This window comes from Puma concolor, chromosome C2 (assembly GCF_028749965.1).
Source record: "Puma concolor isolate L17-30 chromosome C2, mPumCon1.1.hap2, whole genome shotgun sequence".
Classification (NCBI taxonomy): domain Eukaryota; kingdom Metazoa; phylum Chordata; class Mammalia; order Carnivora; family Felidae; genus Puma; species Puma concolor.
Window position 1 is genome coordinate 37,088,849 of NC_141675.1, and position 16,257 is coordinate 37,105,105.

Below are 16,257 nucleotides of genomic sequence, written 5' to 3' on the forward strand. Positions count from 1 at the left end.
TCTTTTTGATGTAATGACTTAGTTAATAAGTCTTTACCAACAAGCTTATCTTGAATTTCTGGATCATGCCATAAGCTATTGATTGTTTTATGTTGTTTTTTTTTTTTAATATGGCCTCTGCCCTACACTTTAAACAAGTATTACAAACAATAAATGCGATGATCATACCTAATAGTACATACATCTGGGTTTTTTTTACATGCCTGATTAAAACACAGTGAACATAAAGGTATAATTCATTGTTACAGGTTAATTTTGTAAAAACTTCATTTGTAAAATTGTAAATGTGAAATAACAGGAGCCATTCTAGATTGTAATAAATACTTCTTTTTTTTAATTTTTTTTTTAACGTTTATTTATTTATTTTTTTGAGACAGACAGAGACAGAGCATGAACAGGGGAGGGGCAGAGAGAGAGGGAGACACAGAATCTGAAACAGGCTCCAGGCTCTGAGCTGTCAGCACAGAGCCTGATGCGGGGCTCGAACTCATGGACCGTGAGATCTTGACCTGAGCCAAAGTCGGACGCTTAACCGACCAAGCCACCCAGGCGCCCAAGTAAATACTTCTTTAAGGAGAAGAACAAATCTAACCATAAATAAGAGAGATTAAGTAAAACCTTTATTTTGTTTTTTATCTGACAGCTAATTGTGTCCAAAATGATTTACTATATATGAAAATATCTGTCAGATAACAAGAAGTTGGGATTTCCCCTCCCACCCCCCATATAAAGAAAACTTCCCACCAGTTAAAATATACTGAGTTCTTTTATGTGGAATGGTTGTTATAATGTAGTATTTTGTGATAAAAACTAAAAAAAATATCTAGACTGAAGAAGTTTTTAAGTATGTGCATTGGGTTTTGCCCAAATACTTGTAATTCACCTGAGTTTCTGAAACTCTATGCAGAAATTCTCATGATATCTTCTACAAAAATACAGATTTTTGTGTGAACTTTTGTAAAAGTGATTGAAATAAAGTTAACAATATTTAATATAAAATATTCAACTTTCATATAATCCTAGAGTAATATAAGTTCCTAAATATGCTTCCTAGTACAAATTAATGTGATATAATCGCATATATCAACTTAACGTAATCATTGCTACAAGATATATATAGAATAGCTCCCAAGAATTTGGTTTATTTTATTTTTTTAATGTGTATTTATTTTTGAGAGAGAGAGAGAAGCAGAGCACGAGCTGGGGAGGTACAGAGAGAGAGGGAGACAGAGAATCTGAAGCAGGCTCCAGGCTCAGAACTGTCAGCACAAAGCCCGATGCAGGGCTTTAACTCACGAACTGGGAGATCATGACCTGAGCCAAAATCAGACATTTAACTGGCTGAGCCACCTAAGCACCCCTTATTTGGTTTACTTTAAATAAAACATAGAAAATACCTTGCCAGTTATCTAATCTTCCCAATATTTTCTGACATATATGAAAAGTATACTATTTTGTCATTGAACCTCCCTTAGGAGATTGGGTAATAAGAAAGCAGTAATGGACCAAATCACATTGCATATTTATCATCAAACATAGTTTCTTATCAGAGTCTTGTAGTTGGTTCATTGTGGCTAACGTCTCCGTTTTCTCTAGTTGCTTTTAGGATTTTCTTTTGATCTGCTTTTAGCAGTTTTACTATGCTCTGCCTTCATATGGTTTTATGTTTATCCTATGGGTGTTCATAGGGGCTCTTAGATCTCTGCCTTGATGTCTTTCTTTAGTTTTGGAAAATTCCAGGCAATTATTTCTTTATCTTTTTTTTCTCTCCTTCCCTATTTTATCTGTCTCCTCTTCTGGGACTCCAGTTACATGAATAATAGACCATTTTCCTATGTTTTCCTGTGTCTCTTATGTTTTCCCCCTCTCTCTGCTTCACTGTGGATATTTTCCACTGACTAATTTATCTCCCATCTTACCAGTTCTCATTTCAGCTCTGGTTAATTTGCTGTTGAATACATCATTGTGGTTATTTTATTGCCTGATTCTAAATTATTCATTTGATACACTTTATAGTTTTCAGTGTTTTGTTGGCTTTTTCATTTTGTTGTCTACCTTAGTAAATATTTTAAGCAGCTATTTAAAAAAATTTTTTTTAACATTTATTTATTATTGAGAGATGGAGAAAGACAGACCGTTTGCAGGGGAGGGGCAGAGAGAGGGAGACACAGAATCTGAAGCAGGCTCCAGGCTCTGAGCTGTCAGCACAGAGCCCGATGTGGGGCTCGAACCCACAGACTGTGAGATCATGACCTGAGCTAAAGCCGGATGCTCAACCGACTGAGCCACCCAGGCGCCCCGTTAAGCAGTTATTTTGACCTCTGTCAGTTAACTCCAACATTTGCATCTCCTCTAAATTGACTGCTTTTTGTTGGTTTTTATTTTCTTTTTTTTTTTATTATTTTTTTTTTCAACGTTTATTTATTTTTGGGACAGAGAGAGACAGGGCATGAACGGAGGAGGGGCAGAGAGAGCAGGAGACACAGAATCGGAAACAGGCTCCAGGCTCTGAGCCATCAGCCCAGAGCCCGACGCGGGGCTCGAACTCACGGACCGCGAGATCGTGACCTGGCTGAAGTCGGACGCTTAACCGACTGCGCCACCCAGGCGCCCCTGGTTTTTATTTTCGTTTTTGTTTTTGGTGTATGTCTTCTGGCATGCTTCATAAGTTTTGATGGAATGCTGAACATTGAAAAATATGAAATAGTTTAGATATAACTTGAAGCTGTGGATGATGATGTTTTTTTTCCTTCAGAGAAGATTTAGTTTTTTTATAAAGTTTTTTTTTTAATTATTTTTTTTAACATTTATTTATTTTTGAGACAGATAGAGACAGAGCGTGAACAGGGGAGGAGCAGAGAGAGAGGGAGACACAGAATCTGAAACAGGCTCCAGGCTCTGAGCTGTCAGCACAGAGCCCAACGCGGGGCTCAAACTCACAGACTGTGAGATCATGACCTGAGCCGAAGTCGGATGCTTAACCGACCAAGCCACCCAGGCGCCCCGAAGATTTAGTTTTTTACTTTTGGCATATCTAGAGGTTAGGGGTTTGGCTGATTCTAGGCTAAGTTTTGGTCTTTGTTTTTGTTTTGTTTTGTTTTTCTTTTCTTTCTTTTTTTTTAACGTTTATTTATTTTGGGAAAGAGAGAATGAGTGTGCATGCATACACAAGCTAGGGAGGGGCAGAGAGAATCCTAAGCAGGCTCTTTGCTATCAGCACAAAATCTGACATGGGGCTTGATCTCACTAACTGTGAGATCGTGCCCTGAGCCGAAATCAAGAGTCAGACTCATAACCGACTGAGCCACCCAGGCACCCCAGTTTTGGTCTTTGTACAGGCTGGTCAGTGTTGTTCACTCTTACTCTTTAGGCATAGTCCTTCAGAGGTTCCAACAGAAAGCCTGTGTATTTGCCAGTAGCACTCTACCTTGTTGGGCCTTGGGCTCCAGTTTTTATATGCCCAGCACCATGAGACTGTAGACTGCCTTGTTTAAGTTCTTCAGCCTCTCAAGCCACTGCTGCAGTTAGGGAGTCCCATTCAACAAGCTTCTTCAGATGCCCCACCAGCAACTTCTACTTATATATTATTGGCCAAAATTGTATCATATGGCTGTCCTTAGCCACTATCACCTGGCTTCAGAGGAGACTAGGAAATGTTTTGCTGAACCCAAAACTACCCTCTCCAAAAACAAAACAAAACAAAAAATACCTAACTTGTTTTGCTATAATCCAAATCTATAAAATGATGACAGATGTAAATAAAACCAAACTTTTGTATGAATGTATATTAAGGAATACTAAATATTTTCTCTAAGATGTTCATAGATTTGGGTTTCTAATACTGAAAAGTAGTTTCAAGTAATTTTTTAAAACTTTATTTTTCCTAAAAAACAGGACTCTTTGGTAGTAGAAATATTTAAAATCTAGATGAGCAAAAAAATCTGAAATCCTACCAACCAAAGATAACTTCTGTCAGTGTTTTAGTAGATGACTTGTAGTAAATTCATATAGTAATATATATAGTATGTTTCATTTTTCCAAATTAACATTATACACCCTATTTTCTAACTTGTTTCTTTTGCTAAGTATCATGTACATACTTTCATGTTAAAGTATACAATGAGGTAGTGTGTTTCATAGTTTAGAAATGATAATTTCCTTGATTTAACTTATAATGCTTTTTTTTTTAAGTTTATTTCTTTATTTTGAGAGAGAGAAGAAGAGAGGGAGAATCCCAAGCAGACTCCCTGTTATCTGTGCAGAGCCGTACGCAAGGCTTGACCCTGAGACAGGGAGAGAGAGAGAGAGAGAATATCCCAAGTAGGCTCCGTGCTATCAGCACAGAGCTCGACCCCAAACCACAAGATCATGACCTGAGCCAAATCAAGAGTCAGATGTCCAACCAACTGAGCCACCCTGATGCCCCTAATTCATAATGCTTTTTAAAAAAATTTTTTTTAACGTTTATTTATTTTTTTGGGACAGAGAGAGACAGAGCATGAACGGGGGAGGGGCAGAGAGAGAGGGAGACACAGAATCAGAAACAGGCTCCAGGCTCTGAGCCATCAGCCCAGAGCCCGACGCGGGGCTCGAACTCACGGACCGCGAGATCGTGACCTGGCTGAAGTCGGACGCTTAACCGACTGCGCCACCCAGGCGCCCCCATAATGCTTTTTAATTTTAGTGTTCCACCCTGACAGTATATGTCTTGTGGTTACCTATTCTGTCCCCAGTCTTTTCTTGACCAGGTTAAATACACAATTATGTTATTGCTAATACCAGAGGAATGGTCTCTTCAACAGCCAGTAGGAATAATGAACGTATTAGGTAGGCTCTGACTGAATGATAATGATTCCTCATAGAATCCCATTAAATATATACATTTTTTATTTCTAGGCTTTACTTGATGCAGTGCTATGATTTTTAGTTGTGAATGGAACTATTGTACTTTTTTTTTCCCTACTCTTATTTTAATAGTTTCAATTGTTTTAGAACTAGGATAGATCCTAGATATTTCCTGAGAGACTGTTGGGAGTGCCTTGTTAGCATACAGTTTCGACCATTAAATGCATACATGTTAAAATAGTAAAATTGCTTTGAGCTGCAAATGTTGATGCAGTTGGCTAGGCTCACTTAGTAAGTGACACACGTATGCTGGCCTGACAGCAAAGATGATTCAAAATTCGAGTTGAGTAATATTAAAAATTACTACACATCATGAACCTCTTCTGGGTCATTGTCTAGTAGTAGGGGTTGTGAATATTAAAGTAGAATTAATGACCAATTTTATAAATTTTATGTGAATTTATCGATAGTTGTGCCTGAATTTTTAGTGGAAAATTGGCTTAGTTTAATTCCAGTTCCACCTAACTTCCAATTTTACTACTGCTAATGCTTTTGTTTCTTTAGAACTTAGCTTTCTCTTGCAGACTTTTGTGTTGAGATCCGCCAATCAGTGTTGTTGCTCCTCACTACGCATCTAACCCTGAGCTTTGTAGTTAATGCACCTCAGATTCACGCTTACGGAGCAAACCCTCATAAGATAATGAGGCCGATTCAGGTTAGATTACTGTGAAAGAATGTCTGAAAGGGGTTATTCCAAAGAGGAACAGTGACTTGATAATGAACTTTCCTATCTCTGATGAAATTACTTACGTCAAAAAAAAAAAAAAAAAAAAAAGGGGGGGGGCGCCTGGGTGGCACAGTCGGTTAAGCGTCCGACTTCAGCCAGGTCACGATCTCGCGGTCCGGGAGTTCGAGCCCCGCGTCGGGCTCTGGGCTGATGGCTCGGAGCCTGGAGCCTGTTTCCGATTCTGTGTCTCCCTCTCTCTCTGCCCCTCCCCCGTTCATGCTCTGTCTCTCTCTGTCCCAAAAATAAATAAACGTTGAAAAAAAAAAATTTTAAAAAAGAAATTACTTACGTCATCAGCCCCTAGACATCACACCCCTGAAATCTCTACTGTGAGAATTTGTCATGTCAGCTGGGTGGAGGTAATCCAAGACTGATTCTTAACCACTTCAGAATTGCTCGTAACCAGTTTAGAATTGCTCATCACTGGTGGCAGCATGAAAATATCAAGCTCCAGATTGTATTGTCCCTATGCCTTCATTTCATGAGAAGTTGAGTTTGCTTTAAATTTATATGTAGTACTGGATTTTTACAACTCCCATTTATTAACAGCTAATTAAGAAAGTACTCATTTATTTTCGGTATCCCATTTTTTTCATTAGGGCTCTTGGTCCTATATTATCTTCTGTTTATTGTCTTCCCACTAGATTGCGAGCTTCTTATAAGCAGTGATTGTTGTCTTATATATCTATTGATTCCTACCCAGCCCTACAGTGAGTGACTACTAAAATATAGTAGATATTCCATAAGTCTTTAATTTTCAGAGAAGTGTTGACAACTTGAGTCTTACTAGCTCTAACTTAGTTTTATTTTTCAGAATTGTATGATTTCTCTCGACGTATAATGATACTGCCTCTATCCTTATTGATGGTTTAGATTTTCTGGAAAAAGCATTCTATATTTTATAATTTGCTTTCATTTCAAAGTTTCCTAAAACATAAATGCTACCTTTTTAAAAAAATCTATGGTAATTGAGATTCATAAATACTTTTTGAACTGGGATTACATTCTTAGATTTGAATGCCGTGTCTGATATAAGCATTTGACTAGATCTACATCGTTGGTTATTAGTCATTTAACGAGTACTTAATATGGGCAAAGCCATGTGCTAGGGATCACAAATTTAGTTAGTGAATAACTAAATATTTTAGGTACCATTTGAAAAAGTACATACCTTTAATAATTTGTCAGCAAAATAGACTACTCAGTTTGCCAATTTTTTTTTTTTCTCATTATAGGGTAAAGTTCACCTTGAATTAAAACTGAATGAACTGATAACAGAGAATGGAACTGTGTGCCAGCAGCTTGTTGTACAGTAAGCATATTTCTTTTACCAAAATCAACTGGAAATAATTCTCCATTTTGTATTCTTTGAACCTTAAGCCCACACCTTATTTTATATACTTCAGAAACTTTTTTGAAAAATGAAACTCTGCTGTGTTGTTCCTTATATTAAGTTGATTTCCAGTTTGTTTTCTTATGTCTAGTCTACTCAGGTTGTGATAAGTCATTAATTCATTCAGCCTTATTTATTGAATGTGGGTTAAATGATAGAGTTAGGCAAGGGGCTGTTACAGGATCATGGATAAACGTGTCTAACTACCTGGCAGAAGAGAATTGGAAAGGCTTCCTATTAGAGGGCCTCTAGAGAAGAGACTGATACCACAGAGTTGAGCATTAGGAACCCTGGGACTAAAACTAAATGGCTACCTTGAGAATGTATTGATTGTCACCTACTTAAAAATTCCTGTTTTGCCCTCAAGTCATTTTCTGAGGTTCAGACTCTAATCTTCTAACTGCTCTGGAAATCTGTTCAAGCCTAATTCTCTCTTTTCTCTTCCACCCAAACTTTTCCTCTGTGTTATCAACAAACTACTGGATATCCCTGACTTCTTTTTCTCTTTGTATTAACTAATAATCTGAATATCCCCTGAGTTACTGTTTCCTTTACTGCCTTCTCAATTAGATGCTGTTTTCTACCATACCCACTTACCTTACAGTGGGGTGAGTGTTTCTCTCTAGACTATAATTTATTCTCCTTATTATGAACACCCCAGCCCCTTTGAGGCATTTTCCCCTCCCTCTCTCCTCCTCTCTGTCTCTCTTTATTTATTTATGTTTATTAAATATATAATATTACTTTTTTTAGAACTCTTTTTTTTTTTAAGTTTATTTTGAGAGAGAGAGAGAAAGAGAGAGAGAGAGTGCAAGCAGGGGAGGGGCAGAGAGAGAGGGAGAGAGAGAATCCCAAACAGGTTCTGCACTATCAGGATGGAGCCCAACATGGGGCCTGATCCCACGAACTGTGAGATCATGACCTGAGCTGCCATCAAGAGTTGGACGTTCAACCGACTGAACCACCCAGGTACCCGTAGAACTCTTTTAAGGAAGGTTGCATATATCATGATCCTTAATATATCAGTGTATAGTCCTAAGAGTAAGTATATTCTCTTAAATAACCGTAATACAATTATCAAACTCAGGAGGCTCAACATTGTTACAATAAAAGTATAATGTATGGGGTGCCCGGGTGGCTCAGTTGGTTGAGTGTTGGACTTCAGCTAAGGTCATGATCTCACAGTCTGAGTTCGAGCCCCACATTGGGCTCTGTGCTGACAGCTCGGAGCCTGGAGCCTGCTTCAGATTCTGTGTCTTCCTCTCTCTCTGCCCCTCCCCTGCTCATGCTCTGTCTCTCTTTGTCTCAAAAATAAATAAAAACATTAAAAAAAAATTAAAAAAAAAAGTATAATGTATGCTTTTTATATTCCAGTACTTTAATCTACAGTTATTATATTTTACTTTTGTCAGCTGTCCTGATAACGCCCTTTAAGGTATTTTTTCTTCTCCAAGAAAGGATCCAGTCCAAGATCATGTATTACATTTAGTTTACATGTCTCTTTAATCTCCTCAACCAGTAATCGTTTTTAGCTTTTCTTTATCTTTTATGGTGTTGAGATTTTTGAAGTCCTTTTGTTTTTGTTTTTTTAATGTTCCTCAGTTTGGATTTACTTACTAAAAACAGCTCAAGATGTGTTTGCAGTATTTTTCCCCCTAGACTGAGAAGCATATAGTGCAAGTATGTGGAGTAGTCCCTTTCCACCACTCCCTCCCCTGCTCACTTTGGTTATGTTATAACATTTGAAATAGTTGGTTTGGTTTCATTTGGTTTGGTTTGTTTGCATTCAGGTTAATGGGATTTTGCCCCCATTCTTGTTGTTTACTTCTATTTTTTTTAATATGTAGAATATTAGCACAACTTCAAAAGTCGAAACTCTAATAAAACACATTACTCAGAGATGTGTTCAGTCCCCTCTCCTTATGCTCAGTTCCAGGCAACCATGATCTGATTTTAGTCCCTATAGTTTTGCCTTTTCCAAAATGTCATATGGACAGATTCATATAATATGTAGGCTTTTGTGACTAGCCTCTTTCATTTAGCATAATGCTTTTGAGATTCATCCACGTTGTTGCATATATCAGGAGTTCAATCTTTTTTTTAGGTATTATTTATTTATTATTATAACTTGGTAGATACTCTTGTCCTTATTTTACAGGTGATAAAACAATACACAGATTGGTTAAATGAGCCCAAGTTTGTACAGGGAGTGGTAGAGCCTGGATTTGAACTGTGGCAGTTTGATTTTTTTTTTAACTTCTTGCTTTTGAGATAATCATAGATTTATAAGAAATTACAAAGTATGGAGAGGTCCTGTGTACCCTTCGCTCAGTATTTCTCAATAATTACATCTTATATAACTATAATACAATGTAAAAACTGGAAAAGTGACCTTGTTTACTGTACAGTATGTTGTATATCTTTTATCGTATGTGTAGATTTGTGGTAACTGCCACAATCAAGATACGTAAACTTTCTGTCACAATAAATATCTTCCTTATGCTACCCTGTTATACTCACACCCATTCCTTCCCCCACTAACATTTGTAACCTTTGGCAACCTCTAATCTGTCTCCATATCTATATTTTTGTCATTTCAAGAATGTTATGTAAATGGAGTCTTATCATATATAACCTTTTGATATTGGCTTTTTCAATCAGATCCATCCAATTTTGTGTAGTTTCTTATAGATAGAATATAGTTGGGTGTCACTTTTTAAAACCCACTCTGCCAGTCTTTTCTTTAGTGAATTTATAGCATTTACTTTTAATGTAATTACTGATGTGTTAAGCTTAAATCTGCCACTTTTTGGTTTTTCTCTTCTCTTTTACTGTTTTCTTTTTCCTTTGAGTTCCTTGAACATTTTTTAGAATTCCATTTTGATTTACCTATACTGTTTTTCTATCTCTTTGTGTAGTTTTTTAGTGGTTGCTTTAGGATTACATTATACATGTATAACTTATTGTAGTCTACTGGTATTGCTGTTTTACTGGTTAGAATAAAGTGTAGAAACCTTACCTTCTTTTAAATCCCTTTACCCTCCACCATTCTATAGTATAATTATCTTAATGTTTCCCCTGAAAACATTAAGAACCACATCAGTATTACAATTTTTGCTTCAGCCATCTAACACAATTTAGAACAATTAGAGAGGGGAAGTCTAAGTTTGTTGTATTTGCCCATATTTTTGCTCTTTCCATATTCTTTTTTCTTTCCTGTTGTTTTAGGATCCCTTCTTTTATCTCTGTCTTATTGTTTAGAGAATCTCCTTTTACTGTTCTTTTAGGGTAGGTCTATAAATGATACATTGTCTTAGTTTTCCTTTATCTGAGAATGTCTTGATTTTTTTCTTTATTCCTGAAGGATATTTTCAATGGATATAGAATTCTTGGTTGATAGCTCTTTTTTTTTCAGCACGTGAAAAATATATCACTTGCTTCTGGCCTCTGTGGTTTTTTGAATTCACTGTAATTCTATTTCCTGTGCAGGTAATGCACTTTTTCTCCCTGGTTACTTTGAAGATTTTGCCTTTAGTTTTCTATGTGTTTCAGTTTCACTATGAGGTATTTTGACATAGATTTCTCTGAGTTTATCCTGTTTGGTATGTTCAGTCAGCTTCTTGAATCTGTATGTTTGCATCCTTTGCCAAATTGGGAAATTATTGGCCATTATTTCTTGTAATACTCCATCAGCCTTGCTATCTTTCTCCTCTTCTCTTGAGATTTCAATGGCATAAATGTTAGATCTTCTATTATAGTCCCACAGGTCCCTGAGGTTCTGCTTTTCCCACCCCCACTTCCCCTCCCCCAGTCTATTTTCTCTCCCTTGTTCATATTGAGTAGTTTCTGCTGTTCTGTCTTTAAGCTCACTGATTATTTCCTCCATCCCCTCCATTCTACTGTTAAGCCCATCTGTCAAGCTTCTTTTGGTTTTAAGTATTAAAATTTGCTTTTGATTCTTCTTTATATCTTTTCTTTCTTTAATGACTTTCTATTTTTTTGCTGAAACTTTTCATATTTCAGATGTAATTGCTCATTGAATCATTTTTAGGATGGCTGCTTTCACATTTTTGTCAGATAACTCCAACATCGATGTTATCTCTGTGTTGTCGTCCTCTGCTGGTTGTTTTTTCTCATTTAAAGCTACTTTATGGGGCGCCTGGGTGGCTCAATCAGTTGAGCATCTGACTTCGGCTCAGGTCATGATCTCGTGGTTCGTGGGTTCAAGCCCTGCATCGGGCTCTGTGCTGACAGCTCGGGGCCTGGAGCCTGCTTCGGATTGTGTGTCTCCCTTTCTCTCTGCTCCTCCCCTGCTCACACTCTGTCCCTCTCTCAAAAATAAATAAAGATTAAAAAAAATTGTTTTTTAAAATTTTTTTTTTTTCAACGTTTATTTATTTTTGGGACAGAGAGAGACAGAGCATGAACGGGGGAGGGGCAGAGAGAGAGGGAGACACAGAATCGGAAACAGGCTCCAGGCTCCGAGCCATCAGCCCAGAGCCTGACGCGGGGCTCGAACTCACGGACCGCGAGATCGTGACCTGGCTGAAGTCGGACGCTTAACCGACTGCGCCACCCAGGCGCCCCCAAAAAAATTGTTTTTAAAGCTACTTCATGGGTAGTATTCCATTGTATTGAATTTGTTTCTCTATTCATCACTTGGCAGATATTTGAATTGTTTCCAGTTTGAGGTGATTATAGAGAAAGCTGCTATAAATGTTAACAAGTAGGTCTTTGTATGGGCACATGATGGTCTGTATTCTTTTCTTCTTTCTCTTCTCTTTCACTTGAACCTCCACAGTCCATACTCCTTGGCCTGCAACACCAGAGCTCCAATAGCAACTTTGCAGAATTTATTGTTGATTTCTCAACTTTTAGAGGTTTGTGGTATTCTGGTTTTTAGTACCACTGAAAGCATAGTATTATGTGTTGTTTTCTTTGTGCTACTTGCTGAATTTACAGTTGGGGGGTAATGTGTGGAAAGGTTCATATCCTAGCAGTTACTATTATCTTCCAGACCTGGAAGCTCCTCACTGCAACATTTCTGAAATTTCAGTAAGACTTCTACCCATTGATCTTTACCACGTTCTTACCCATTTTTATTTTTTCACTTCCTTCTAGGTTGTTTTCCATGATCTATCCCTGTAATCATTTTTTCTTGCACTTTTCCAACAACTTCCTTGCTCTTTTATTCATCCTTCTTATTTATCTGGAACAATCCTAGTATAAATGAACTTAGTCTCTCTGTGTTCAGTTTGCACCTGAATATTATTGCTGGAGAAAATAAAAAAAGACTGATTTTACTTTAAATTCATGGTCATAAACCCTGCATGGTTATTTGTAACTGCCCTGGAGTTTTACTCTGCCTCTCTAATAACACCTGTGAGATTCTCCATCATTACAATCTGTAAATTGGTCATATTTTCCTGAATCTAAATCTGCAAACCTATATTGGCATCCATCGTTTTGTCTTTATGTTCTAGTAGAGGAGGTGCCCCTCTCTTGTTGGGGGTGGTCTCTGAATTTCCATCTGTTTCCCCTACTCAAGGACTTTGCTCCTTCACTTATTCCTTCTTCTGTTTCATCAGCTTTACCTTCTCTTTTAGATTGTTCTCCTCAAAATGTAAAACATGTTCTAGGATCTCCTATCCTAAAAAGGCATGCCTCCCCAAACCTTATCTCCACCCTCCTCCTCTAGCTGCCATCCCCATTTCTCTGTTCTCCTTTGAAGGCAGAATTCTCAGAGTGAAATTTTCTTATAGCTACAGGGTTGTTTGTGTGAGTGTGTATGTATATTAGCTCTATTCATGCAGAAGACCTGGAAGCAGTGTCATCCCAGCAACAATGAACATACTGAGCATCTAAATATCATTCTCCAATCAGTATGGTCCAATAGATCTTTTAATGATGATGAAAATGGTTTATAACTTAACTGTCCAATATGGTAGCTACTGGTCATATGTGGCTATTAAAAACTTAAAATATGGCTAGTGGAGCTCAATAATTGAATTTTTAATTTTGTCCAATTTTAATTAAATTTATATAGCCACATGTGGCTAATGGCTCTAGTATTAGTATTAGTGTTATCTGTTATTTCAGAGCTGCTCCAATAAAGAGAACCTGATTCTTTTTTTTAAAGTATTGGCTGATTTCAGGACTTGAGCAGGGAAAATACAAGATGAGCTCAGAGCATATGTGGAGTCAGAAAGTAAGAAAGTTCTACAAATAAATAATGAAGGCGTGTAGAAAGGACATTGAAGCCAACTTGAAGGAGCTCCATGTAACCAAACTGGGACAATTTGAGCATCAAATCAAATAATAATAATAATTACAGATCAAAACCTATAGTATAGGGATGCCTGGGTGGCTCAGTCAGTTGAATGTCTGACTTCAGTTTAAGTTTTGATCTTACAGTTCGTGGGTTCGAACCCCATGTTGGGCTCTCTGCTGACAGCTCAGAGCCTTGAGTCTGCTTCGGATTCTGAGTCTCCCTCCCTCTCTCTCTGCCCCTGCCCTGCTTGTGCTCTCTCTCTTTTTCAAAACAAATAAACATTAAAAATATTTTTTTAGCGACACCTGAGTGGCTCAGTCAGTTAAGCATCCAACTTTGGCTCCAGTTATAATCTCATGGTTTGTGGGTTCGAGCCCCACATCAGGCTCTGTGCTGACAGCTCAGAGCGTGGAGCCTGTTTCGGATTCTGTGTCTCCCTCTCTTTCTTCCCCGCCTCTGCTCACACTCTGTCTCTCTCAAAAAATAAATATTAAAAATTAAAAAACAATGTTTTAAGCCTATAGAATAAAATATCCATGAGCCAATGCTGCTATATAAATAAATAAACACACTGGGGAGAAAGGACTACTTTTTCTTATAGTAGAATTCTCACTAATTAATGTAGGACAAATGATGGAAATAGAAAATCAGCATGTATGGATGCTAAATAAGTGGGTGTAAACAGATGACAAGCAGCATACTTGTATAGTCTCAAAGAATCTCCACCATAAGATGTCTGATAGATACCAATTTAACTGTGTGACTGAAGTTAGTGTCACTGGTAATAAACATCTGGCTACCTGGTATGCTACATTGAGAAGGACACCAAGATAGATAACCTCAATCTAATCACAGGGAAACATCAAATTCAAATTAAGGAATATTGTACAAAAGAACTGGCTAGTACTGACAGGATCAAGGGGCAAAGAGTTAAAACTAAGGAGCTGTTTTAGGATGGAAGAGACTAAGAAGACAGGACAGCTAAATGCAATGTGAGATTCTGTATTGCATCCTGGACCAGAAAAAGGACATTGACAAAATTTGAGTAAAGTCTGTAAGATTAGTTAATATAATTATTAACTAACATTGTTTCCGTGTTATTTTTCTCTTTCTGTAGTTTTACTCTGGTTACACAAAATGTTAATACAGGGTGATGGGTATACAGAAACTGTATATATTATTTTGCAATTTTTTGAAAGTCAGAAATCATTTCAAAATAAGTTAAAAAAATTGTCTATACCTTATGCATTTAACTCATGTCTTTTTTCTGAGCTCCACTCTCAGATGTTCACCTGCCTTTTTGGCAACTCCACTTTGATGTCTCACAACATTGCAGATTTATCACCTGAAAACTGAAGCATTGACTATCATATCTATATAGCTCCTTCCCATAGCCTTAGCAGTTGGAACCACCATCCACCTTTTACCCTAGCCAGACACCTGGGAATCATTTAAAGTCTTTTCTCCTCTCTCCCTCCACACGTTGGATCCACTTCTTATTGATTATATGAAATATTTCTTGAATTTTCTAATTTTTATCATCTGCTGACATGTCCTTACTTCAAACCAGCAACATTTTATTACCTTGACTATTGTAGTAGTTTCTTAGCTGGCCTTCTGCTCTGCAGTCCATTCTCTTCGTAGCAGCCCAGAGTAATCTTTTAGGACATAAATTAGATCATGTCATTCTCCTGCTCAAACACTTAGTGATTCCCCTTGCATTTAGAATAAGATCCAAGCCCCTTGACTTGGCCCACATGGTGCAGCATGTTCCTACCCTGCCTGCCTCTTGGATTTCATCTTGTGGCTTGCTTCCTCTTGTTCATATATTCACTGGCCTTGTCTCAGTTCCTCAAATGTGACATATTCTTCCTGTTCAGAGATCAGCATCTGCTCTCCTTTTTGCCTGGAATGCCTATCCTGCTTCTAGCTGGTTTTCTCATCCTTTAAGTTTCAGCTTAAGCATCACTTTAAAATAAGACACCCTATTCTTTTTCCTTCATAGCACTTGTTATTGTTTGTTGCTTTATTGCTTGTTATCTCTTATTTCAAGTAGACTGTCAGCTCCATGCGAGCAAGAATGTTGTTTGTCTTATTCACCTCATCACCCCAGTGATTAGTGCCTGGCACTAATAGGCACTAAGTACCTTTGAAACAACTAAACAAAGAAAGAAAGTGACATTTGTCTTCTTAAAGGATGAATAGAAAGTAGCTAGCCTAGAAAAAGTGAGATTTGTTTTCCAGAAGGAAAGAACAATATAGGCAGACGTATGGAGGAAGAAACATGGTGAGGGAGAATAATTAAAAGCGGTTTCATGTTGCTAGCATATGAAGCTTGATTCAAGAGACTGGTCAGATACCAGTGAAGTAGGCTGGAATTTGCATTTTAGAAAGATGAGATTTGTGACAGTGGTAAGTACAGAAACTGAGAGATAAATTTGAAGGGTGTTAGGGTGATCCAAGTAAGAGATTATAGATTCAGAATAGTAGTTACAAAAATGAGAAAAGAGGACAAACGAAGAAACGTTTAAAGAGTTGCATCACTAAAACTTACCGATTATATATAGAAAGTGAGGACAAAGAAGAATCTAAATGTGGCTCCTAGATTTCTAGATGGTGTTGCTAGGTGGGTGGTGGTATTTACAACAAAAGAGAAAATTCTGAAGGAGGAACTTCTTTAATAAGAGATGGTAATGAGTTGAGTTTTAGCTGCTCTTGAACATCTCGGTAGGGATTTCCATCAGGCATTTCAATATAAAAATCTTAAACTCTCTGGTGAGATCTCATATAGAAATGTAAGGCTGATGGTAGTTGTGGCCATAGGAATGGATGTGATTAACAATAACAGCAACAACAACAGCCTTAGAGGGAGGTTATGTAAATAGGAGGAAGACAGATAGGTGATATGAGGAAAATTAGGAGGATGAAGACAAATGTAACCAAGAGAGAAGAGGTCTTGAA

General features: G+C 37.5%; 1 protein-coding gene across 3 annotated transcripts in view; it reads left to right on the plus strand.

Moving 5' to 3' along the window:
• The window catches only part of RASA2 (RAS p21 protein activator 2), a 125,626-nt gene that overhangs the window by 48,898 nt on the left and 60,471 nt on the right, over positions 1 to 16,257 (plus strand). For all 3 annotated transcript variants that reach the window (XM_086674422.1, XM_086674423.1, XM_086674424.1), the window contains exon 5: positions 6,868 to 6,944. In XM_086674422.1, the coding sequence (XP_086530548.1) occupies positions 6,868 to 6,944 (77 nt within the window). The remainder of the gene's footprint in view (positions 1 to 6,867; positions 6,945 to 16,257) is intronic.